This window comes from Hippoglossus stenolepis, chromosome 13 (genome assembly GCF_022539355.2).
Source record: "Hippoglossus stenolepis isolate QCI-W04-F060 chromosome 13, HSTE1.2, whole genome shotgun sequence".
Taxonomy (NCBI): Eukaryota; Metazoa; Chordata; class Actinopteri; order Pleuronectiformes; family Pleuronectidae; genus Hippoglossus; species Hippoglossus stenolepis.
In genome coordinates, this window is record NC_061495.1 from 18,562,499 (window position 1) to 18,589,879 (window position 27,381).

At 41.5% G+C, this 27,381-nt stretch overlaps 2 protein-coding genes across 3 annotated transcripts in view; one reads left to right on the forward strand and one right to left on the reverse strand.

Annotated features, from left to right (window-relative positions):
* nalcn (sodium leak channel, non-selective) overlaps positions 1-20,911 on the reverse strand; it is a 62,799-nt gene extending 41,888 nt beyond the window's left edge. For both annotated transcript variants that reach the window (XM_035175329.2, XM_035175327.2), the window contains exons 1-11: positions 20,799-20,911; positions 17,423-17,484; positions 16,554-16,694; positions 16,184-16,366; positions 13,099-13,182; positions 12,876-13,015; positions 12,631-12,759; positions 9,428-9,579; positions 7,730-7,872; positions 7,496-7,600; positions 5,383-5,469 (exon numbers count right to left, since the gene is read on the reverse strand). In XM_035175329.2, the coding sequence (XP_035031220.1) occupies positions 5,383-5,469; positions 7,496-7,600; positions 7,730-7,872; positions 9,428-9,579; positions 12,631-12,759; positions 12,876-13,015; positions 13,099-13,182; positions 16,184-16,366; positions 16,554-16,694; positions 17,423-17,464 (1,206 nt within the window). In that variant the 5' untranslated portion in view covers positions 17,465-17,484; positions 20,799-20,911. The remainder of the gene's footprint in view (positions 1-5,382; positions 5,470-7,495; positions 7,601-7,729; positions 7,873-9,427; positions 9,580-12,630; positions 12,760-12,875; positions 13,016-13,098; positions 13,183-16,183; positions 16,367-16,553; positions 16,695-17,422; positions 17,485-20,798) is intronic.
* A 1,579-nt stretch (positions 20,912-22,490) lies between these two features.
* Positions 22,491-27,381, forward strand: part of itgbl1 (integrin, beta-like 1) — a 40,674-nt gene continuing 35,783 nt past the window's right edge. Inside the window, exons 1-2 of the mRNA XM_035174292.2 lie at positions 22,491-22,773; positions 25,988-26,190. Coding sequence (XP_035030183.1) covers positions 22,682-22,773; positions 25,988-26,190 — 295 coding nt within the window. The 5' untranslated portion in view covers positions 22,491-22,681. The remainder of the gene's footprint in view (positions 22,774-25,987; positions 26,191-27,381) is intronic.

Here is a 27,381-nt window from a genome sequence, read left to right on the forward strand (position 1 = left end):
AATGTGTGCCCAGTCAATTTAAACAGTGCAAGTCTCGCTGTCTAAAGGCTGTCAGGTAGGTGTGACACGAACTGCATTGAAGAGGTGAGACGGACTTTCAGCTGTGCCCATAAAAGATGAACAGAGACGATCCGCCGTGAATCCGCTGATCATCTGGTGGGTGGGATTATGCATCATCCATTTCCAGTGGCTGCGACTGTAACACGACGCTGACAGATAGGCAGGCCGACAGACAAATGACCGCTTCCTCGTGCTCCGTCTGTTCACTCAGGCTGCCAAGGAGGACAAATGCTCCTTCCACCCATACATGAGAGGCGCGTAGCACATGTGCACATAGCTGGCAGGGTATAACAGCATTCACACAGGAATTGTCACCAACAGGCATGGGCCGCGTTCTGGCACAAGCTCCGGCGACAGTATCCTCTTGTGCTGTTTACTGAGATTAAGAAGAAACTGAGTGGGATTTCAGGCTGCTTCACTTGACTTCCATCTCCTCAGTCTCGGCACTGGCATTTGCTGACAAATGATGATATTCAGAGTTCTAACAAGGCTCGACGTGTGGATATGATAAAGCTTTGGGCTTAGGGAGTGGGTGTGTAAAAGCTCGCAGGGTTGAGGATCCAACAAAGTGGGAGCCCCTTCAATTATTACTGCCCTGACTAGAGCAGGCTGACTCATGTCTCTGGCTGAAAAACTGGTCTTAATAAAACATGATGGTGTGCCTGTCTGCACCCTCCCACTCTTAATAATATCTGCTTTGCCACCCCTGCGCCCTTCTCCTGTCTGGCTCTTCCTTATAGATGTTCGGTTTATTTTATTTCAGCATATATCATCATATGAGGACCTGGCTGATTGCTGTCTAGACCAAGTTAACAAATCGGATGCAGTCGAATGCTGACCTCACAGGGCCGGTCGCATCTTTTCCCACTCTCCTCCTGCAACATACTTGCTTTGAATTCTTTCTCTTTTCCTGTCTCCATCTATAATAATATCCTCACTAGTTTCCTTTCCAACCAATTTCCCTTTTCACCGTGCCCTCCTTCTCCTTTCAGTCAGAGACAAACTGACCTTAACCTTGGCTCACTCTGTGTGTGTGTGTGTGTGTGTGTGTGTGTGTGTGTGTGTGTGTGTGTGTGTGTGTGTGTGTGTGTGTGTGTGTGTGTGTGTGTGTGTGTGTGTGTGAGCTTAAATGGATACGAGAGGTGTCACCAGGAAGATCCAGAGGGCATAGATCGGTGGCAGGGGAGGAAAAGGAGGGTTCCAGAGAATCAATAACCTCTGGTTTGGGAGGGAGAGTTAAAAAAGATGTCAATTCATTGGACCTCAATACCCCCCAGTGAGCTACTGGGTTATCCATCACTCTGTATTTAGCTAGAGGGCTGAGACGCGGGGATTGCTCATTGCCGAAGGGGCAATGCAAAATGAATCACATGATCCTCCTGGATTACTAGAGGTAGGTAGCACTTATCACTGCTTTCCTACCCTTTCTTAGGAGTCACATTTGATTTTGATTATTCTTAAATGGAATTCCCCTGTTTCCTTGCTTTTAAGTGAGCGTCTTTAATATTCTGTCTTTGTAGGGTTTTAAATACTTAAAGTGTCATCTTCTATTTTTGCTTATAGCAGCCAAAGCTCCAATCTGCAGTATAATTATGGCATTGTGGAGCACTGGGGGCTAATTAGAAGATCAGGTCTGTTGGGAAAGGAACAGGATGCTTCATTAACCTCCACTGCTACCACAAGAACAAAACCGAGAGACGCAGGTAAGCACTAAAGAATAAAAATAATGCCAGCACTTTGCACAGATATAAAGCAATCGACGGGATACAAATACTGTGTAGTGGGATGAATGATGCATTAACACAATGTTGATGTTAATGGCACTGGAAGTTGATCCATTAATCGAGATTCTCAGACCTGATTTAAATTCTATATAAGATCACTAAGTTTACGAGCATTAAGTCATAATGAATCTTGCCAATAAATAGACTCGATATATTTTCGGTTTGTAGCTTTCCTCTCTAGGCTCCAAAAAGAGCAGATGGTTAATCAATTATGTGTTATCTCCAACTGCTGCAGCCCGTTGGACCCAGACAGACCCACCCACGCACAAATGGACACACGTCAACACGGGCAGATCGTACTGCTGACAGTGGGACACAAAGGCTTGACCAGACGCATACAGGTGCTTTAAAAGACAGGCCGACAGGTATGTGCGAGCTGCCGGCAGGAAACACGCGGGCCGCCTGTCTGTAGATAGCGCCCACCTGCCAGCCCTGAAACATTTTAATCATTTGACGGCCAATTACTCTGGAGCCAGGCAGAGCAGAACCGAAACTCACACTTCACTTCCCCGGCACTCGCAGATGGCCCTGCAGGCTGGACCTGCACTGCCTGTCTTCACTCTACCTGTCTACTCAGCTAGCACTGCTCCATCCTGATATGGGTGAAAAAGCAATGAAATAAGGTGCTTGCCGAGCCTGAACAGAGAGGAAGCAGGGGATATCCATCACTAATCGAAAATGATACAGCCATAATATGACACGTCCTATCACACCATCTATGGCGACATCACAGAGCAGAAAGAGGTGAAATAATAATTCTCTCACCCTTTCTGTCCTTGAAAAAATACAGACACACAGGTATGCCCTTGCCTTCACACTATCCATCACTGTTACTCTAGATAGTTGGTTACAAAAAAAACCCATATATGAGAAAATTAGGTGTTAAAGCAACCATCTGCAGCATAAACATTTTTAAACGTTCGCCTCATTCTTGACATGTTACATCCTCAAGAAAATCAAATATCAACTAAACCTGGAAATTACAACATCCCTCTTAAGCAACTGCGTTAAATCCTGGAGATCATGTCAAATAATCAATCCACTCCTGTTGAAGGGTTTCAAGAGGATATTGATCTTGGTCTCTGTGGTGAACAACCAACACCAGTGAATACTTTAAGTCAAATTCTATCCGAAAAATCTGTAAAATAATCTGAATAAATAAATAAAGATAAGTTTTAACTCGTGAAGACTTTCATCAGTAACACTGTAATGAATGTCGTCTGTACACATGATGCTTTTATCCAGTATGAAAAGTATGCAGGCTATTGATTTTCTGAATTAAGAAAGTAATTACAACCTTTTTATACATAAAACTTAAATTGAAAATCGAAACTGACATTTATAATCACTAACTGACTTTATCTTGCTCATTTCGGATAGTTCGGTTAAAATGTCCCCAATGCTTCCATTCGCGAACTGTCGAGTCCCTGCTCTGTTAATTTTGCCAAGGTACCTTGTAATGCCAACTGCCGAAGAAGTTATTAGGAGCCAACTTGAAGCTTAAAATAAAAGTTTAAAATAATCGTTTATTAAACGTTATCGAGGTAAAAGTTTGAAATAATCGTGATATTGATTTGAAGTCATATCGCCCAGCCCTTCCGACGTGTCTGCCAGAGGCTCACATCGGCCGATAAACTGATAAATCAGCTCTAACTCATACAATCCTAACAATAACTCAACCTCAGTTTGTTTGCCATGACTACAGTCTTTACATAACCCTGACCATACAGCAGGGAAGAGTTCAATTAAAACACAACATTGCTATTGATCATAGTTTAATGGTTCAATAGAATCATTGATTGGCATGGCTGTACTCACCGACTGAACTGCTACAGTGTCAAGAGAACTCCAACTACAAGCTGAGTCACACATCAGGTTCAATACGAGGATCTGCTACTTCCTTTAACCACTCTGACACATTTGTTCTTCTCTCCCACTCTGAAACTCAGCATCACGTGTAGCACTGGTCTTACTATGAAATATATACTCCCCTGATATTATTATCAAAAACAACGAACAGCAGGACGATTATTCCTTTTCAGTATTTCTCTCCGTCCACTGTGCTTTTCACATGTCCGGCTCTCTTTGACAGGAGGCATCTATCATCGTTTCTGGGCCACTGCCCAGAGCTTAAATGATCCATGTGACGGAGGTGGGAGCTGTCCTGGAGTCTGACCCATTAAAACTCTGTGAAACTACGTCCATCTCACAGGACGTCTGCCCCGCACGCTCGTCCTTGAGGCACCGCTCATACTTCAAAAAGTGCTGCGTTTGAAAACCTGCACAGGTCTGCATTGGTGTGCGTGTGCAACTAAAGGCACCAGTGAGAAATCTCCTTTGATAATAATAATCCGTGAGTTCAAAAGGTGCCACGACACTGCACATTATGATAAATGTGAAGTTGTTGAAATGCTTTCTCTTACGAGAGTAGCACAACTAGAAAGCAGAAAATATGTAATGTATTGAGGTTCTGCCCGACATCCTTGTGTAGTTTTTGCCTCCACATTTGAATACTTCACTTCCACTGTCTCATTGAAATGAAAGCTGTGTTCTTGAGTCAGTGTTTCTGTTGATCTCAACCTGGCCTAATGATGCTCTCAATCAATCTGTTAACCCTTCGTTCAGCTGTCAGACGTGATCCTCTTGTTGGCACAGGGACACAATAATAGCCATCCTAGTATGAGGGAATGAGGCAGAGAGCGGCAGAATGAGGCCTGGAGGGAAGTCAGCCGTGTTTATCCCTCTGGTTATCCCTCTATCTAAATCTTTCCCTCCAACTGATGATGAGGCTCTGGGGGACATGCGGCTTTAACGGGAATACCTCATATTCCACAGCCTCTCTTTTCTCACTCATTTCTTCCCTCCATCTCTGCCCAATTTCTCTGGTGTTTGAGAGTTTGTTGACAGCTATCCTCCCTCTCATAGCTGCCGTCTCTGTTGGCAGTCTCTCACAGCGAGGGCCCCGGACCTTTTACATTGCACGATATCAACAGTGGGCCAGCTGTACGAGACGCCCACTGCTTTCAGCTTATCTTTAAAGCCCAAGCATTTGGATCACACCGACCACGAGGCGGGCGACAGCGGAGTCCATCATGTGGACGTCATTTAAAACTCATCCATCACTGGGGCAACATCATTAGTGCACCTCAACACATCAAACATGAGCCTCCTCTCGTTTTAAAATCCCATCGCTTAGACGTTTGACACGGCCATTGAAGAGAAGACAAATGTGGAAACAATGAGGTGATACCACATGCATGTGTCAAAGAGATGAGGTTTACTGTTTCTCTATTGTTACAAAGTATTTCATCATCAAGGGAGATGTGAAAATAAAAATGTCACACTCACACACAGCTCAGGTGACATAGCGCAGGTAAGATTAGAATGAGGCATGTTCAGGAGTCACCTTTCACATGAGCTGAACATATTTTCAAAGAATTATGCTCGCGAGTGTGTGTTTGTTTGTGTGTGAGAGAGGAAGAAAGTAACACTTCACACCAACGGCATCAGCAGCATATTAATTATGCGGTGTGTTTACCTGGAGGCAAGCAGGCGCTCGGCCATGTGGTTTGTTGACGTCCACAGCAACAAGCTGCCATCCCCCAGCAGCGTCTTCATGGAACATCTGTGGCACAAGGACAGCACATGAGGGGCAGAGCACACACACACACACCAAAATTGACACACCATTCAAAGTACTGGACGGAACTCAAACACACACATTCACCCCTTTGGCTACATCTTCTGAAAACATCTGTGGCCACAAAGGAAGCTGAAGGCATCATACACACAGATTCATACCAACACAAAACAGCAAGATAGTTACTAAATACAGTGTGTGGGCCTTAGGACCTGACACGAGAAAGAAACACAAACCAATATCCCAGCAGGGACTCTCAAACTCACAAGACCTGCTGCTGGTGTTAGCAAAGTCATTGGGTTTCATCCTCTGAGAATCACGCATGTCCAAATTTACATTAAATGTAAAAAAAATGCTGTTTGATACTCTAATACCATGTTTAAAAACAACCAATAAGAATATTAAATGTCATTGACCTCCATATAATCCACATTCTCAGAATAGTCCAATTCCAATGATCTATTTGCCGAATGGGTTGGTAGAAACCACACATTGGATTATTCTAAATGAAAGTGTTTAGGTTCATTTAATTGCCTGGTCTATTATTTCTTAATACACCAGGCAATTAAATTACTTCACCAATAATGACTTCCGCCAAGCAGGTAATGTTTTCATTGTCGTTAATTTGTTTGTCTGTCTGTCATCAGGATTGCTCAAAAACTGCAGAGCCGCTGTGAGAACCAAATGAAAATAAATGTTGTTTAAGTTTCTAAAAAAGGTAAAATTCCAGTGTCATTGTACAGCCAATATTAAATGCTGCTGCATGCTTCTTACATATGGAAATGTTTCAAACACTCACCCAGCACCAGTGTATTTTGTTCTTTCTACTCTTTAGCAAAATACCTTTCTCACTCATTTCAGCCCCTTATGTTTACCACCATTAAACTCTAGGGCTGGAGGATATGGAGGATATGGAGGATATGGATATTATGTAGTATTATGGACAGATTTTTGCTCCTGAGTGAAAGTTGCCATCTTAGACTGTTTCCAAACTTATAAACACTGAGTCACTTTACAAATATAATATATATATAATAATATATATATATATATATATATATATATAAAACACTTATATATTATCTTCTCATTATGCTTGCGCAATGCATGAACAATATATTGGTATATATTGAACTGCTGTTATATTGCTTTTGATGAAAATTATATTCTGATACTTCTGATATTTCTTTCTTGAGTCATTTTATCACTCACACTAATCACGATCTATCTAATCCTATATTCTTTTCATCTTGTTTTTAATATAACAAAACAAGGAGAACAGTATCTACACCCTGAATGTCAAACACACAGTTATGTAACTTTAATTACAACTCAACTCATCGAAAAAGGGAAGAAAAAGCCTGATCCTGACAAACAAAAGTGGATTAATCCATTGTAATTTTATCGGCATTACTTAACAGCCTAATCTCTATTAAAAGCCTCATAGCAAAGTCAAGGAATGGGATGTGTGGCATGGGTTGCTTCTCCCAGGGCTACCTCATACCGACCTCCGTCTCAGGGGAACAGGAAGAAGGGGGCATATTGTTTTAGCCTCAGTGATTGACAGTTAAGTGTTACACCCCAGCTAATTAGCTTTTCCCCTCTAAGATAAAGATTGGGGCATTACGATGTCTATTACAATTAATTCTGATAGTGGCGAGAAAGGATTATTGTTTCCAAGGTCACAGCAGAATACAGTATGTATGCACGAGGCACAAACGAAAATAACACAGAATTTAACTTCAAGCATCATTTTAAGTAGTTAGTAGTAATTTAAGTAGTAGTAGTAATGCTAGCAACAAAAAACTGTTTACAGGCCAACAGTTGTCAGACAGCCTCCGTTATGATTTAAAATGTAATTTGTTTAAAGGGGACATTTTTTTGTATTCTATACCAAGAAATTCAGCTTTCAAGAAATTTGGCATTCAAGATTTTCTTTAGATCAGATTTCTGGAAATTATGTTGTGGTACTACTTTCAGCCTGTGTGTCTATTGGGTGTGATAGTTGTACCTGTGTTGTAGCAGTCGAGGTGGTGCTGCTTCTTGAGCCCCACATCTGCTGAAATTGCACTCGGATTTCGGCAAATGTCTCGATGATGACGGCAATGAACACGTTCTGTTAAAGGGACAGTAAAACAGAGAGTGTGAGGGAGGAGAATAAGAAAAAAGATTATATTGTATCAATTAACCAAGTCCTCTTGGAGTTGAAAGTATTGTGAAAAGTGCTGTGGAGAGAGACTCTAACCTTGACAAGCCATGCCAAGAAGAAAATGAGAGTAATAAAGTAGAAGTAGGAGCGCCAGCGAGGGAAACTGTCGATGGCTCTGTACATGAGGAACACCCAACCCTCCTGTGATGCGGCCTCATACACGGTAAAGATGCTTGTACCTAAACAAAGAGAGACACGAGAGATGCACAATCAAATCAAGAGCAGAGTTTGTTATTGAAACAAATGTCATTATCAGTGTTTTGCTCAACACAGGGATGTCTGAGAGTCTCAGACTAATTCAATATTATATGGATCCCCTCGGACTTTCAAATGGAGAATACCTTCAGATTCTCTTTTTATCTATAACGAACACACATTCTGAGTCTAACAGGATGAAAAACACAGAACCTCCTTCTCTCCTAGTTCCCGTCTGTGCAGTGACAAGACTTTGAATTTTTACTTTTTGGCAGACTCATTAATCTGATGAACTGCTCTTTATTGCATGTCTTTGTCACTGACAAATCTGGTCAAATGAAGCTGGAAAATACATGAAAGCAAAATGGAAAGTCTCAGAGTCGGCCAAACTACAAAAATCAAACCCTTGGCAGTTTTTTGGTTAACGTACTTTCTGCAATTGAACTGTGTGAACCTCTAATTCGAGGACAGCGATGATTTCATCAGGAAAGCAACAGCATCCCATATTAATTCAATATTGTTCTGTTGCCAATCAACAAAAGACAAACAAAACAAATTAAATTCCTGATTGCGTTACATCACTTTTACACAGTTTCACAACAACTGATGGATCAGCTCAGTCTGAATCTCCCAGTTAAACTAGTAAACACAACATTGCTTTGTTCTTATGATCTTGCCGGTTTTGAATTGGAGCCTCTGGTTGAAAGACCTAGAAATAGTTCCTGACATTTGGCTGTTATTGTATTTTGGGGAAAACTGTATTGGTTGGTGTGGATAAAAAGAGTACGTCCAAACCTTCAATAAAGTATTTTGGGAACAGAGAATAATTCCAATACATAGGATCATTCATATAAAAACTCGAACTACCTCCCTGTGGTTGTATACCTCCGCCAACAAAAACATGTTTTGTTAGGCCAACATCACCACTAAAATCTAATCAGTCAATCAGTGCTGAATCTAAAAGGATTCTCTCGGGGTGTTCCTAAGATATTGTGTTCACAAGAATGGGAAGGACGAGGGAACAACCTGACAACATAATGCCTCCGGTCCACTGGCTGTCGCCGGCTAATAGGTAGGAAAATTTGGATTTTTCTAATATGCACTTACTGCCTAATTAGAAGCTCTCAGTCTCCTTCATGGCTATATACAGATTAGGTGCACCGACACTGGATTAGAGATACACTCAGCTGATAAGAATGACGAACGCTGTTCTAGGACACAGCCTAACACCTATATACAGTATATACAGTCTACCACAGGGTCATTCTTCTACATATCTTGACAGAATATACTAAGACTTACAGGGGAAAAAGAAAAAAAAGCAATAACTGACTATTCTCTCAATAAAAAACTAAAATGTTAACGATTAAATAAGTAGTTTAAAAATGTTGCACCAGAGATGGAGCTTTAGTCAAGCTGCTTTTTTTTTTTCTGTTGGCATCTGTATAAAAAAAAAAATCCCAAATCCATGTTTCTGAATTCCTATTTTTGTATCTATGTATGCGTTTGAGTGCATTAGCGGATGTGTATAGTTTATACCTAGCTCATTGAAGCCACTGTAACCAAGCTCCTGTCGGCTGAGGCCCAGCTCTTCCAGGTCCATGCACTTGAAGCCGTGAGGACACTGGTAACCTTCTCCGTCAGGGGAACAGTGAGTGTCGGGGATGGCCAAGTTGTTCCATGACACGTTACTAACCGAAAGGAAAAAAAAATACATTAGTAAGACCTAAGTTTATGTAAAGTTCCCATTCAGAGATATAGTACATAGAAGCGTTTCTCTGCCTCTTCTCCCTGTCTCCCTGTCTTTTAGCCACAGGTGCTATTCCAGGAGCCGCTTGATTTCTCTAATGAAAATGAATGCCTTCAAATTGCCTGCCCAGACATTCATCTAAATTGTTTATTAAAGGGTACTGGATCAGAAAGGATAATTTATTGCACTATCACAAAGGGCAATCGGAGGCATAGTGGTGAATCCCAATAAAGCCAATTATACTGGGCTGAATAAAACCAATGTCTCTTATCAAAGGAATCATTTTCTTTCTTGATGCCGAAGGGGAGATAAATGAATGAGACCAGATGTCCAGGAATGACGTGATATTAATAATTGGTCATATTATGAAATTAAAACACTAAATTTATGACAAAAAGATTCTTTCTGAATATGCAATTTGATCAAACCAAAATTAGCTTGGAAAGGTTTAAAAATTGAAAATGTGAGGAGCTTCTGCTCCTCACATTTGCAGAGTTCAGCCCATTGAACATGAAAAACCTTTTCCAAGTGTCTGCTCACAATCTTTAAATGTCACATTTACATTACTTGGTTAAAAATACTAAAAAAAGAGTTTAATATTGCTCAACAATGTGTTAATTTGTTGCATCATATAACAACTTAATTGTTTTTTTATATATTTGCCCAATTTTGTAAGACTTTTTGATTTAGAATAAAACTCAAACACAGAAGCAATAACATCACAATGTAGCTTCAAAGAAATCTACAAAACACAAACATCGTCCACATTCAGTTCAGTAAACCTAATTCCTACTGCAAAGATCTTTGTATGCTACTCAGATAGATGGGGGCTTAACAGTAATGACATTAAATGTAGAAATCATTCCATTTTTACTTTGTTCACAAATCCAAAACCATTTACATCTAATATCTGTAGATCAGAAAATGTCTCCCCATATCACTCGTCTGAGAAAAGGTAGGGAGCTTTGACTTTGTGCCAAGGGCATGTGGCCGGCAGAGATTATGCACATCACTCTCTGAGTGACACATTTCTGAAATACCCCATTAAAATCATATATATATGTATAGGAGGGATTTAGGAAAAGGAATAGAGCAACAAACAAATCATAAGTGCAGCCGCCCCACGACAGAAATGTCAGATCTATGACGTGAGAATGTCCTCTGCTGTCTCTCCTGCTCCTAATGGTCAAACTGTGTGTGGTGTCCCTCGGGGGCTTGGGCACACATTAGTGAGGAGGAGAGATGGATGGGGTAGCTGCTGAGCAGGAATGAGCTTAATACAACGGCTGGACAATGCAGGGAATTTTAATTATTATAATTAGTGTTAGCTCTCCCTGCAGCCTGGGGCTTAAACCGCGATGGCTGCTTCCTCCATCGTTTCTCTCTCTCTCCTCAGTGCAAATACAGTCTGTGCTTGTGCAGCAACATGTGCACAAACTGTAACACAGTCTCTCATCCACCCAAATGCTGTGTCGCTACTTGCCCACAAGATTCCTGTTTCTATGTATCCTGCCGCAAAAATATGCTAACCACTCGATGTTAATTGTTAATTCAATGTAAAAAAACAAACAAAATAAAAACACAGTCACACTGCACATGGAGACAAGGTGTTGCTGTGTGACACTTCAAGTTGCGTCACACCACATTGATCACAAAAGGAGATTCTGTCACCATCAGGCTGACCTGTCATTGGTTCGCTAAATGCAAAACCATGACCTGTGCAGGGGAAGATTGTTTCCAAAGGGCACATCTCCTCAACATCTGGTCTACAAGCAGCACAGTATTATGCATCACACACCAGACTGATTAGCATATTCCCCATCAAGTCTTTTATTTTATTATCAACGTGTACTAGCAGATTTATTCTCATAAAAAAAATATTGCTAAAGAAGGTGTAGATAAGCAGGATAATTACTGTAAGTAGCAAACTGGTGCAGATAAGTCTTTATGATCCAGATTTCGATTATACCAGTTCAAGAATCCAATGGATTTTAAATATTAAATCACTAGATATGCAGTTCACTGAAAGAATAAGATTAAGCTGCTAATTGAAGTGCATGCTCTGGATTCCATGCTATGAAAAACAAATGACTACATGAAAAATAAGAGGCCCATATTGCAATAGAAAATGTAGGCCTTACTATCCAGCAAAATTCAAAGCGCTCACACCATGACCAGATTTTGTAACGCAGTGCCAACTCCCTTGCAGTATTTCACACGGGCAGACTGTAAAATAGCAAAGCTGCCCTGTGCGCTGTCCTCAAGCCAAAAGTAATTTACTGTAACTTATAGAAGTGTTCAGCACTGGTGAGAAAGCCAGTCATTTATTATCAAGCATTTGTATTCAGCGGTTATTTGTGTTTGACTCAAACATGAGTCATTCCACATTGGCTTGATTGGTGTTTTCACTTTAATGTTTTGCACTTGTACAGTTTATAGCCGGGTAACAAATACTCAATAGATGTAAATGATAAAAAGGAATGTGTTAATATAGCACCTAGTCTTATTGAGCAGTCAGTGTTCTTAACCCTACGAGTCACATCTCATTATGATTTGTGAATTACCACGTCACACACACATTCATACAGGGTCTCTATAAACAGTGCCTTTTTCTACTGCGCACCAATCATACACAGGCAACTAGGTGGGGTTCAGTGTCTTGCCCAAGGGCACTTAAGCATACAGACTGGAGAAGCCAGGAATCAAACCTCTGTACCTCTATGAGCCAGGGTCGCCTTCTATTTTCTGAATTCTCCTTAATAGTATTCATTATTGCTTTACTAACTTACAATGCATTAAAAGTAGGAAAGATGGCCTCCATTAGGCTGTTTCGTGCAACTGAGGAGTTCAGGTAAAAGCTACGAGCGACAGTATAGTAGAATTTATGTCTTGTTCATGCAGGTTGTCACATTCAAACAGTGGATGAAATTTGTAGAAACAACAAAAGGCAATCAAATGTTGTACTGAAATACTAAGAAAATTGGGTTTTTACTTTTTCTGTGTATCGTTTGTAACACAGTGATGGTTGAACGTTCCAAACATCTGAACACCCAGAATTCCATAGAGCAGAAGAAAAAACAGCAGGAAGATCGATACACTCCAGATCTGTTCCCCGGATCGCCTGCAGAGAAGAAGCGTGACGGAGGACACAGGTCAGTGTCAGATTTAGACATATGTACAACTATCTGTGAATTGTGGAGACTTTATGTAAGATAAGCACTCATGACATTATCGTACTTGAGAATGTTGGTGATGCGGGAGCGAGGAAGTTCGAAGCGGAAATAGATCCTGAAGGCCCGGATCATGATGAGCGCTCTGGGGATTCTCAACATTCCCCATGGAGACATCTGATCCACAAGATCGGCTATTTCAAACATCTGAAACAAAGGAAAATAGATTGTTGGGCAGTAAAAGACTGTGCAGGGAAAAAAATGGCAAAACAAACATTGTAGCATTATACCTGCAGCACCAGGGACACCCAGATGAAAAACACCATGAATCCATCAAACATACACCAGCGATCTTTAACGTAGGAGTTGTCCCCCTGTGGAGAGGAAGAGAAGAGGGACACCAATAGTGAGAAAAACAGAGGTAAGACTCGGAAATATGAACAGGAAGGAAAAAACGAATATGAGCACTAGAACACTTAGTATCCTTCCACCAGGTTTTGTTGAAATACCTCCACATGATTTTGTGTGATCTTGCTAACAAACAAACAAACAAACAAAGCACCAAAAAAGCCCAGAAGAGGATGCACTTCCTGCCGCAGCTGAAGAAGTTCCACCTGCCAAAGCCGATGATGCTGAACTTCTCCACTGCCGTCATAGAATCCATCCTCACCTCCATCCATCAGCTGCAACCTGCCTTCACTACAGGACCTGTACGTCTCCAGGACTCTGAGGCGTGCAGGTAGGACCCCTCCCACCCTGGACACAAACCCTTACTTCCCTCTGGCAGAAGGCTGCGGTCTTTCAGGACTAAAACCTCATGCCACAAAAACAGTTTTTCCCCCCCCGACAGCTGCTGGCCTCATCAATAAGGCTCGGGTCCCTATCAATGAACTGCACTGATGTCCCCGCCTGTGACTGTGACACTTTAACTTCCCGTGGCCAACAACGGACTGACTGTACTTTGCACAATCCATTTCCTAGTGTTTATTTACAACGTGTTCCTTCCCTGGGTGCTCAGAATATTTTCATATTAAATTTTGTTATTTATTATATTTATACTGACACACACACACACACACCACAGCAAATTCCTTGTATTTATAAACCTACTTGGCAATAAACCCTGATTCTGCTTCTGATTCTAAAACGGACAGGGGTGAAGGGGTCACATAACCTCCTTGGCAAAGCTAATAATCCCAATCAAAGCCCATACTGTCCAAAAAAAGATGATGCGTTATACCAATTAGCAATTACAAAACATGCTGCGATGCTTTAAGGCTTTCGCAACACTAGTCTTTTGCATTTCTGAAAATTGCCCACATTAAGTGCCGACCATCGCCTTCTGAAAACCTCACAGAGGAAGCTTTTATGGGGATACAGTAATCACGCAACAATATATTTATGAAAAACAACAAACACAACCCAAAATCGCTGCGTCCGTTTGAAAGAGCAGCTTTAAAACTCAAAACAGCAAAGGTTTCGACATGATAAGACAAAATTATTAAGGCCAGCAAAAATGAGCACACTTAATTACCACATAGAGGGAGAGAGTCTGTAAGAGGCTCTTAGGGGGTCAGTCTTCCACAGGAAGAAACGCTGCAAATAGGAGCGTGTGTGTTCCAAAACACTCAACAGATAAGGACCATGTTTGATTACACACTGACAAGAACAAAGGCGTGCAATTACTTCACCGAACCGTGCGGCTCTTTTGTTTTGCGCAGGCACTTTAAACAACGAGCCACAAAATATAACTTTGAACTGTCAATCATAGTTACACACGTGGTGAATATATCCACTGTGGGACACTTTTGAATAGGAATGATGTGAAACATAGAGATCTGTCATATTTCGGCCTTTTAGCGAAGATGAATTTTAGCTGACTCAGATGAAAAACGAGAGAAAAGTACTTTCCGATTTAGCAAAGACGGGTATTATCTCCCTTCAAAAACTAAACATAACGTTAAGAGAATGAAGATTAAATGTTCCAGTTTTGATGCTTCCCCCCCCTTGCACTGTTGATTCTAATTCTGTGTCCTCTAGTGCCTCCCTGCTTGTTATCCTTGATTCGCCAATTAAGCTGTCCACACTTTTTTATGTCAGTAATTATGGGCCTTTCATCTGCCAGCTGTCTTTTCCTGGATGCATCTACAGAACGTCATCCGTCTACCTCCGATCTGAATCATTTTCTTTTCATCAGAATGTGAGGCTCAATACAAACCACTGACGTCGAATTGAAAGTGTCAACAAAATCTCAAGTGGAACCAAAAGGGAGCACTTCTGAATATTATGTCAATATGAACTCTTCTATTTCACTGAACATTGGGGGCTTCTTTTCAACCACTCGCTACGCATGGTTATGCTGAAATGGGAAATTAGCTCTCCAGTGGTTTACCTCTATTGTCTTCAGTCGATATGCACATAAACTTTAATGGCGTTTTATGAATAGGTTTTGTGTGAAAGCCGTGCCAGTGGCCCATCCCATTTTGGCACTGACAACTTAAGCTAAACATTTCTAATCTCCATGTCCTTTGACTAACAGACAATAAAATATGATGGAAAACAGCACACTTAGAAGAAAATTGAAAAAATTTACAGCTAAAACTATTTATATGAAATTCCTGAAACAACTTAAGCTGCTTTCAGACATGCACTGAACAGCAGGCTTCCTCTGGATTTTCTCCGCAGGGGCTGTATGTGTGAACGCAAATCTCCGAGTGAGAGCTTCTGGAGTTTCTCCGAACTCTCACCGTCCGGTCCCATAGTGTAAAGTCCCGCAGATATTCCGGAGGAGCCGATGTGAGAACAACGCAGGAGATCCTCCTCAGGATTCAGAGGGGGCGAGAGGGTTGTTGATGAAGTTTGTAACACGCAACATATGCTCAAATTCAAAAAGAATACAAACATCTCAGGATGAAAACGTGTACATGTAGAAATCACTTGAAAGAGCATTTGGTGATAAGGCCGATGACGGTGTGCATGTGCTATAAACAAAAACACGTGATCTCCGCAGCATAATTAATATGTTGGGTCCTGTTAGGTACGGAGGATTTGTTGCTGTTGTGAGCGAGGCTGTGCAGAGAATCTCCCGCTGCGTTGTTCATGTGTGAAAGGCACCCTCTGGAGGATTTGTCCGGAGCCAATTCTCTGAAGTTCCTACAGAGGTCATGCCTGAAAATGGCTTTAGTAATGTGTCTTCTGTAACACCAACTCAGTCACTTATTTTAGGTGTTCAGATTATTGAATTTGACTCTTTTTTAGAGTTTTTACGAGCCTGCAGAAACACTGTATATATGCGTAAGTGCCACTTGCCAAGTTGACAGACAATGTGAATCTGTATTTTTGTAATGTGCTTTGCGTGATTATGCGAGTGGCTACCTTGATGATTCCTCTGATGTGCATCTTGGCGATCATCTCAGCGGTGTAGAGGAACATGAGCAGCGTGTCCAGCGTGAACGTCACATACTGCAGTGGAGGGTAATGCTCAAACGTCTTGGGGGTGTTCATACACACAGAGATGACACTGATGATGGAGCAAGCTCGGAGAAGGGTGTGCACCCACTGCAGGAAGAGGAACACATTCCAGCATAATGTTTGGCTGTATTCATTGCTGTCAAGCATTCGGGATGTTCTTGCTCCATCTTTGAAACACAATTTTACGTGAAATAATAATAAAATATCTGGCATGAATGGACAAGAGATGACAGCACAGGATTTAAGGTAACAAATGCACAGTTAGTACACTCACTGGTTTGTTGATCCAGAAGATGTCAGCGCTGTCTGCCAGGGTCTCGTCCGGCCCAAAGTCGGTGATGGGCGGGACCTCGACCCGTGAGCTCTGTTTCCTCTTCAGCATGCTTGGGCTGGCCGTGCTATACAGAGAGTGGATCTGACAGAGAGAGGGAGGCGGACCACACAGTGACCAAAGATAAATGAGGAGCAGGGGAACACTGGCTGCATCCAAGTCTGGGCAGTGGCAGTACCGCTTTCGTCCAATCAGGTGGACTGTAAACTAATTATATCAATTTAATATTATCTTAATGGAGCTCGGCGGTGAGGCAATTGAGTTGCCTTATACGGCCACATTACCAGTAAGTGACTTTCATCTTAAAAATGAATAACTATACAAAGATTAGGTTAAAAAGTATGTAAATATGTATTGAGCTGTGTATAAATAGTGGCTTCTGGATGGGATTACATGTAGCATTAATCTTGAGCACACTGTGATGAAGTGCAAAGTAAACTACCCTGACTTGAATTGCCAGAACAGAGGTGTGTGCTTCGAAAATCAAACATGTGTTGCGTCGTTGAATGGCCACCGTGATACACAACGTAGCACACATGGAACACAGGACAAGTGTATTCACATTGGAACCGCTCCAGTGACTTACCATCGGAAAAGATCACACACACGATCTCCATCGTGCTGAACACCACGGCACCAGCGCATTAGGCTGTATAACCTACAGTTGGTGTGGGCCTGTGAATGCCCCTGTTTGTGTGTGTGTGTGTGTCTGTGTGCGTGTGTATGCAGAAAAAAAAGAAACGTGTACGGGCCGTTTCAAATTAAGAACACAAGAAGAAATGACACTCTGGATGGAGACAAAGCGCACATACCAAAGGGAAAAGTAAAGCTGAAATTGCTCCAGCACTGCACATAACATGCGATCAGGCATACCCTGTGAATGACACACAACAGTTAGTCAACATTATGGCTCATATGGTGTACAGTACACTACCAACATCTACAGTACGCTCATAGAGACAGGAATGCCCACCACGTCTGACATCAAGGCATATATGCAACACACTCTGTGAGTGAGTGAGTGACTGAGGTGTTTGTGGTGGAAGAAGATGGGGTGGAGCAGGGCCAGGCGACTCACTGTGAGGCTCCTCATTGGTGCGTTCATCCCCAGGTCACAGAGGGGGAGACCAGCCGGAGAGAGGGAGATAGAGGGAGAGGGGGAGAGACTAGAGATGCAAAAAGGAGAATGTCCTAAAGGCCTGGAGGTCCTGTGGCAGCAGTCAGTGAACGGTAGCAGTCATAAGAGCAGTAAAGAGAGGTAAGAGAACATGTTCACAAGTGCTGCGATGGTGCAGCATACAGTAACTATGTAGTTGATTTGGTCCAACCAACTCACAAGAAAGACATAACAACTTCTTATGGAGCACTCACAGTTACATGTTGGGGGCTTCAGAGGATATACTGCTCATTCACTTTAAATAGGGGGATGGCATTCATTCAAATCCATTCACATTCAAGCAAATATTCGATTGAAATCATGGTAATGCAAATACAGCTTCTGACTGATATCGAACGACAAGATTAGTCTGGAGATACGAGGCAAATTTAATCGGTGAACCTGGTATTCATACGATTGTTGAAGTTAAATCCCATTTACTTCCATTTACTATTGCATGGACAGCTGGAATGAGATGTTAATACAATAGCCAGCTATGATCCGTGTGGGAAATTGTGATCGCGTAGTATCAGGAGCGCAATGCATACATGTGAGTGCTGAATTTGTCCAAGTTCTATCTAAGATATCTGATGCCACCTTAACAAAATGACAGTAAATGACTCTATTGAAACTACTACGACTTCTTACCCAATGTATCAAAGACATGGTTCCGTTAAAAATGTAATCGTCATTTTTCAATTCTGGGAGCACTACAGGCTGAATTCCATTCATCTTTATTATACTGGAATAGAGGCAAAAATCTCAGACATGGATAAATCTACTGTCAAATTGTTTGGATGGCCTGACGAGTATGTCAGAGTTGTGATTTTTGTAAGTTTTTTTTTTTTAAATCACTGAAATACATTTAATTTGTAGATGTCTCTGGACATTTTTGTCACATCAACAGAAACGCCAAAACAAACATGAAAAGTTGGGTGTGATTTGATTTTGAGTTTGTGTGTGACATCCAAGGTGTCTGCAGTTGCAATGAAGAGTTCCGAATGAAATGAATAAACATGATAAATGAGATCATAAAATAAGTTTTTAGCTGTCGTAGAAGGAACAACGAAGAGATGAAAACGCCTGCTGTACCAATCAATATGATCAAACAAAAATAAATCACATGAATAATATTAATTTTATCTGAACTTTGAAAGTTTTGAATTGACAGAAAGTTACAGTACATTGAGAGAAGACAAGAAAAGAAACTGTCCGTCCTATAAAAGCCCATGTAGTTAGAAGCAATTTCCCTGTGTAATTGCTACACTTAACATATGCAGATGGGGACGCGAGGAAGACTGAAAACAAAATTACAGGATCTAAGTGCTATTATGTGGGTGTATAGGTGGTGAAGACCGTAATTACTTTCCCATTTGGAAAAAAGGACATGTTCCTCATAGGCAAGACGTGATCACTGGGCAGATTAATTGTAACTTTGAGTATTTGTTGGATGTTGAGAACTTTCGAGGCTTAAGTTTTATTATAAAGAGGGAACTGAGGCAGCGTGATCTTAATTACAACAGACAAAGTTTGGTGGATGTGGGCAGCACAGTTATGCAGTTCTATTCTACCATTCTCCACCACAGCCGAGAGTTAGATTTAGGGAATCCACACGAACCGGTTTCATATGTGCACTTTGCTTCAGTTTTTACGAAAAGTGTCAAGACATTTCCAAGGTAAATATACACTCTGGTGCTGCAGGTAGCACACTCTCTTTCCCTCTAAAGTTTGGGGACGAGGTTAAAGAAGCTAAAATGTGCCACTGAGGTGAGGAATAAAGCAGAGTCAAGTGATGAATATGTCAGATTGGTACAACTTTATCACCTTTCATAGTAAATAGACTTTTGGGATATTTATTGTCAGTGTCATTCAATCCTGACTAGTTAGAAAGAAATCTAAATCTCTGAGCCACCCACCTCACACTTCATCCTACGGTGGCAGAGAGAGTTCAACGCACTGCAGACTAAGAAAACACATGCAAATAGAAAAAAACAACTCCATCAACTTGACTACACATGGGCTGCAAAAAAGTCACGACACGAGCAAACTCAGAACACATCTCCCATCACCACTGACGAGAAGCAGACTTCGATAACTTTAAAAAGCATCGAGCTACAGCCAGGTGCAACACTCTCTTGGGTACCACTGGAAACATTTCCTGTGTCGTTCTCACTAATTGCAGCACGTTGCTGTATTTGCATGTGTTGTGACTTTTTGCAGCTCGTGTGTCTCGTGTTTTCTCAATCCGCAGTGTGTTGAGCTCTCTCTGCCACGCATCCTCCAATTACAGGTGTCATCTCCAACAAACGTTTATAATCAGCCTCATCGTTGACTCAGTGTATTTAACTCGCAAGTTAAGATTGTTGTTACATTCTATGTTTTCCAACTCTGCAGCATTTAGAAAACATGGTCAGTTGCAGTGTTGACATCACATATGATCAGTTTTTTTTTTAGGAGGTTGACACTGACATTACAATTAAAAACTCAAATCTATATTGGCAAACATTTGTGGAAAAACAAACAACCTGATGTTTGAAGGCCCGTGTCTGACCCACTGTGACCTCACAGGCTTCACTGAGCACCTGTCAAATCCCCCCAAACGCTTCAGTGACACAGATCAAACTCGTTTACGACACGTAATGGGGGGGGGGGGGGGGAGGAAGCTGAATGACTGACATCGATGGAGCCAAGGTTACTATGGAAACGAGAGCGAAGGCTAATCGGCTAAAAACCGAGATAAACGCGGGACGTAAAGGAAACTGCGGGGCGGCGTGGATGCTGGACGGAGCCGGCGCGCTCCGTGACCACCTGTCCGCGTGATTCTGTGGAGGACACACGACGAGGTGTCACCACGGCCTAGTCCCGAGGAGGACACCGTCCTCACTTCCTGGAGGAGCAACATGCTAGCGCGCAGCTGCACCGAGCATCGGCCGCATCCTCACAGCACAACAGCTGGATGCTCGGTCCACACGCGCACACACACGCACACTCACTCACGCACACGGGGGAAGAAAGCCCGCTGAGTCACTTACGACAGGAGGATTTCCCTTATCCGCCGCGTCTCGTGCTGTCCATGACATCAGCTGTTTTCCGGGTGTGCAGGGACGGTGTGGGAGCAGGGAGCGGGAGCGCGCACACTGAAATCACATCCACAGGACCAGCGCGTGCAGCGGAGGCGCGCAGCCGTCTCCATGGCGACAGCTAGAGGTCCCCCATATTGCTGCATCACCACTTTCTGTTCTCTGTTGTTTAGATTTTTTACAACAGTAACCATAATAATATTACTACTAATACTACTACTCATAATAATAATAATAATAATAATATAACTAGAAATAGTATTAATATTAATATTAATAATACTAATACTACTATAATAAGAAATAATAATAATATTACTACTACCACTACTACTACTAATAATAATAATAATAATAATACTCATAATAATGATAATACATAGCCACTATTTTATAGGTAAAAACTCAAAACACATTTCTACATGTACAGTATGTCTATGATCAAAGTGTCCATAACTTATTGATTTGACGACACTGCTGTCAGGTCCACTCAGGGCAGTGAAGAGCCTCTGTGAGAGTTAAAGGTGCAACTTCCACATCAGCTGACAGGCTTGTCCTTTCCTTGGCCTGGGCCTGTAATAGGAAATTCAGATGCTGCAAGAGCACAAAATGTGCAGATAGCTCAGGCATAGGCCAAACGTGGCTGGTTCTGCAGGTTATTGGCCCAGTCAATTACAATGAATCAATAATGTAGAATGTATTAGAAATGTAAACATACTAATACCTTGATTACTTAAAAATGACTGGGTTAAACTTTGGATGACTGGACCATGCATGGTCAATATGCAACAGTGAGGTTGTAGTTGAAAACTGGGGTATTTTCATCGCAAGATATAAATAAATGTTTGTTTAAACATGGCTTAAACATTTCTCTGTTGATTAACTTTGGTTTTTGTGAGTAGTATATTGAGACTTCCTCTGTATAAAAGGTTTTGCTGCATCATGGTAACTACATTTAATATTTTGTTTGGAATCTGGGATCCTGTTCAGTTAACACATCCGACACATTGCAGTACTTTGATTGTCATCATATGGCAGAGAGTATTTTCAGATAATGGAAAATACATTGCTGCAAATCAGAGTCAAAATGTGTATAATTTATCGTGCAATATTGTTTCAAGCACACTTGATTCTTCATTCTTTGTTGATGTGACATATAAGCTCTTTTTTACAGCACATATTTTGACTTGCCATAGAAAAGACTAATAACAATGGTAAATGCAAATGTCCATTTAAGTGAAGCAACAAGCCCTGATAGTGACAGACTGATAGGAAGCTGCCATGCACAATAGGATATATAGGATCCTGAACTCATCGAAGCTAAATGGGAAACAGACACCATTTTCCCACATCTGCTTTTCCTTTCATGACGTGCCAAGACGTCTTCTGAGGAAAATACACATTAGGGGTAGGGATTGATTAATGCTCTTATATATTACAGATCAAGACAAATACATACAAAAAAAAACTACAGACCCATAAAGAGATCATCTGGAAAACGAAGGGGAAAAAGTAAAAAAAAAAAAAGAAATGAGTCTGCTTCTAATTACATCTCAAACTGGTGACTTAACTTTTCATTTTGGCAGTTTTCCCCGCTCCAGCTCCTGCCCAGGACTGTGTCGGAGAGTCAAGACTAATCAAAGGCACTTGTATGGAAAGGAACTGTTGGCCTCTGAAGGGATTGAGCCAGTACAGGCCAGCCTGCCGCTCTTACTCTCCTTCTCTCCTTTTCTTTCCCCCCCCTCACTCTCTCTTCCTGTCCTGTCTGTTTAAGGAGAGAGAGCCTGTGAAATTCCTTCAAGCTACTTTACTTCAGGTTTCTTTGGGATTTAAACATGCACACTGAGGTTTTGTTGCAGTCCATGTTGGTGCCGGTGTTGCTGATTCTGCTCTCTGCCGTGGAGGACACTTTGTTGCAATCAGTGAGGTGGGTTTCCGCACAGCTTTGTTTGTTCTTATTTGTTTTTGGGGTCGTCTGGATAGCACGGAGCAAGAGGGAGGTGCAGAGTTTTGCTGACAAAGACATTTGGAGTGCGTAATATGAAAAAGTTCAGGAATGCCTGTACTTTGGAACTTACCTTTTTTGTGCAGGTTCTTTATGCTTTTATTCGGCAAAAAATGTAATTCTGCATGCCAAGTCACGGGGTAAAGTTTGTTTTTATAAATGTGTTATCTAATGTTGCATGGCACTTTTTGAAACTTGAGACATTCATTTATTTTCCTTTTGATACACATGGTTGGAGACTTCATGGTCATGAGTTTGGTGCAAAAGAAGCTTCAGCCCAATTAGTTTATTTTTCTGTTTTTCCAAAATCAATATGATTTATATTCACCTCCTGTCTACCATGTGCCTTTTGACTCCGTACTATGTTCTGTTCTTATGTTACCTGAGTACTTCAAATGTCGCGTTTTTTTCTAAAACCAAATTTGCAATTAATAAGAATATCTTTGAAAAACATTGTATGAAATCACTGCTTTTGGATAAACTATGAGTGTTCAAGATCAATTTCTGTATATTGGTCTTTTAAAAGTTGAGCCCCGTCAGCAGAACTGTGAATGTTGCCACGTGATTTGAATTGAACTCAGCTGCAGAGCGGGTGTTTACTCCAAGCACGTGCACCGTGCCTGTGCAATGATCATGTTGTGTATGTCCCACTGTGCAGTGCAGCTACAGCAGCAGCAAACCCACACATGGTTTACTACAGAAAGCAACAGCTCCTGGGAATTGCTGCGATTACACTGTTTTCCTCGGTTTTTCTTACACGCATACAAAATAATCTTTCGGTTGTTTGTTTACCGGGTGTTTCATCATACCAAGTTGGCAGTGTGAAAAAATAAACCGTAAGTGTAAAGCAGTCAGTAATGAAGGTTACGCTTCGTAGCCTCAGCACAGGCGAGTGCTAGGAAATATACATGTTTTACAAAGTGCATCCCACACAACATCCACAAAGACAGCCATTTCTTATGATTTATGGGTTTGGATAGTTACTTTCAATACTATATGAAACTAAACTAAGTATGTCACCCACAGGTCCTTACTGAAAACTTCATGACCCATGCCAAGGAGGTTATGTGTTCATCAAACATGTTTGTTTGAAGTATGTTGTATGGATCAGAAAACAACCCATTCAATTTTGGTATTGATCAGTGGTCAGATCCAAGAAATTTGTATCACTTTCATGGGGGATTTTTTTTAATGCATCGAGATATTAGTTAGTTAGATTAGTCGTGATGGAGGTATGCACTCTACCGCGAGCCTTTCTAGTTAAATACCCTTGACTAAGTGAGGTCAAATAATAACGTAGTATAATAACAATAAGGTGTCAGGTAAACTAACAGGGAGCACAGACTGGTCATTTACATACTTGCCAAGGTCGGTGCAATCCACAAAGTTGTGTCAATTCAAGATAATCTCCAGAGTGGACTCAAATGGCTTCTTTGACAAAGCCTCGTCATACAGACAGACTCATGGGGGATTAATAAGCATGAAATACATACAAACATGAAACATAGGTGCAATGTAAAAAAAGGAGACTGGCATGCTCTGGCTCAGGATATGCAGTTGTGGCGTAGCCATCAGTCTAATTTGAAACAAATTGTAAAAAGAGATGGCCGAGCAGGTGTCTCCTCGGTCCTGAACACCTGTGTTTTCCGGGTGCAGTCAGCATTGGTGATCAATCAGGCCGTCAGCAGTTAACATGCCCCACTTTCTTAGCTTGAAAAAAAGCTGCAGTTAGACGAGGCTCACGGTGCCAAAATCTGATGAAATTTCAAAGTTTCCACTTGAGAGGAAGGGAGATTTCCAGACTCCCTGCTTCCAGGTTTGGGCAGCGAGACAGTGAAGCCAGACACGGGAAGATTATCCCATTATCATTGTTCTCCTTACCATCATGACCGAGTCCCGTGTTGCCAAGGCCGAAACCTCCTGTAGCCCAAACACCCTCGGCAGCAGCAGTTCAAGCTCACAGCTGACGCAACAATACTAATGAAGATCAGCTGATGGTAAAAAAAAAAGTGGATGGTAGAAAGTCATCTGGTCTTGGTAAAGGATGAGGGCTCAGACTGATCAACAGATGTATTCCAAATTCATTGTGCTGCTTAAAGAAGTCAAGACTAAACAGGCTCTTGATGGGTGAAAAACACAAGGAACACACACACACTCACACACACACACACACACACGCACACACTCACAATCTGTATTTGATTTTATTGGGTGTGTCAGGAACTCGGCTGATTATTTGAAATGTGTCTACTGTTACCAAAGTGGACAGCTGGCCAACATCAAGAGAGGGGCAGGAAAAGAAAAAGAATGTCAGACGGCATCCAAATGAAACAAACCTCACTGAGAGAGAGCCACTGGAGTATAAAGACGAAGCTCAGTAACATACTGTATATGCTGAAGTGTGCTCCCTGAATGGTTTATTAACCTAATCGTCCACATTCTTTCTCGCAAGTGTGTGTTTCCGAAGCTTTTTTTTCTTGATATGGCCCCAAACAAGACTGTCCTCTGGTAAATCTATAGGTCATCTGCATAAGCAGCTTATTACGAACCTTCATTAAGTTTGTGGTGGCTGATGTAATTAGGAGTTTCCGCTGCTCCTTTCACATGTTAAACCCACGCTGTTCCAATTAAACACAACTTTAACCCTTTAACCCATAATTGTAACCATGATGACAAAGGTCCTCTAAAACTTAAGAAATACCTTTTTTTAAGCGCAAACAAAGATCTTTTCCCAAACTGTGACTGTTCCACAACTTTATGTAGTTTTCAGCGAAGGTCTGATACAGTCGAATGGGTCGTAAACTAAAAGAAGGGACAAACAACCTACGATTCAAATTAAATGGCTCAGGATAAAAAATTCAGGTAATAAAATATGACTATAAAATGCTTAATTTTGTATGTGAATGAAAATTCATCTAACACTGTGTTCATGGGAAAAGGATTTGTTGAATGTTTGTATTCAAACTATAAATGCTACACATAGCGAACATCTTGAATTGATTGTTTCTGATGTATAAAGGAAGATGTCGCTGCCCCACCCGAGCAAAGGTACTTTAAAGTACTGTACAGGTGGTATCACACTTGACCCTTGACCTCAAAAGATTGACCCGTCCTTTTCTATTTATTGTTTTCCCAGCCAGGCGGGTGGCGTGTGTCGGCTGTCCACCGACTCCTCCCTGCGCCGCTGCCGCACACCAGACGGCAAGATATGCAGTGGGAGGGGCAAGTGTGACTGCGGCATCTGCGTCTGCACGGCCACCGAACCAGGGAAGTTCTACGGGCCCCGCTGCGAGTGCCATGACTGGGTCTGTTCTTCACATAATGGGAAAACCTGCAATGGTGCGTATTGACAAATAACATAATCAGATGGTTTACGTGCTACAGCAAGGACCCAAGGGTGTCTTCATGCTGTTTCGATGTTCTTTTATTGGAATCTTGTCCAGTGAAAGTTGAATTTCTTTAAATGTGACTCTGTAGTCCAGGCACGCAGCTCCACATATTTTAAACTACTTGGATGTGGTTGTCGGTGATGGGTCAGTAAGGGATGTAGCAGATCTCTTTACTGTTGCGTTACATCAGAGAACCTTGGCAAATGGACTCTACAGCTGATGCTCCTGTTTCAGCCAAGTGGGAGGCAGAATGGAAAGCTTAAGGCTGTTATCCAAAAACCGACTGAGTATATCTATGCTTTTTTTGATATAATTTCAAATATAGAAACACATATTTCACAGACATTTGGAGGATTCAGAATATTTTGGATTGATCTGTAAGATGTCTTTGAAATCCCACCCATCATCAACTTGGCCGCACATCAAAGGTTGTAACAGACAGCTGGTTGATTCACACGTGTTACCGAGGCATTTGCTCTTGCTGCGAGATACAACTTTGAACTTGTGGTCCATTAACTGATATTTGACACACGTTCTCAGAGAGAATCCTTGTGAGTGCATCGGCGCTCATCAGCACGTTTCCCTGTGAGGTCTCTGGAGGTCTCCGCTTTCCGCATGCATTTTCCAAAAAACACAGAATTGACGGACACATTTAAAGATGATTTCTTAGGAGAGAATAAGAAACTTTTGGTTGGTAAATTGTTACATTCAATTTGAAAAGCTTTTTGAGGAGGCTGGACATGAAACACGGTATCATCCAAGGGTAAAAGTGAAACTACGTATAGCTAAAACCAATCTAGTACTGCATTAAAGTTCACTTTCATCGAGGTTACAAATGTTGAATTTTTGTTTGAACTGTTTATGGTGTAGATTTGACTTTTGATCATTTTAGCAGCTACCTCCATCGGGGGAGGTTATGTTTTCACCCCTGTCTGTTTGTTGGTTGGTTGGTTGGTTGGTTGGTCAGCTGGATCACACAAAAACAACAGAACGGATTACCACGAAACTTGGTGGAAAAGTGTGGTATATAGGTCATGGAAGATCGCAATACATTTTTGTGCAGATCCTGATAAGCTCTTTTTTAACATTATGAAATGAGGCTTTTTTTTTTTGAACATTTTCACCATTTTCCCAGAGAGTA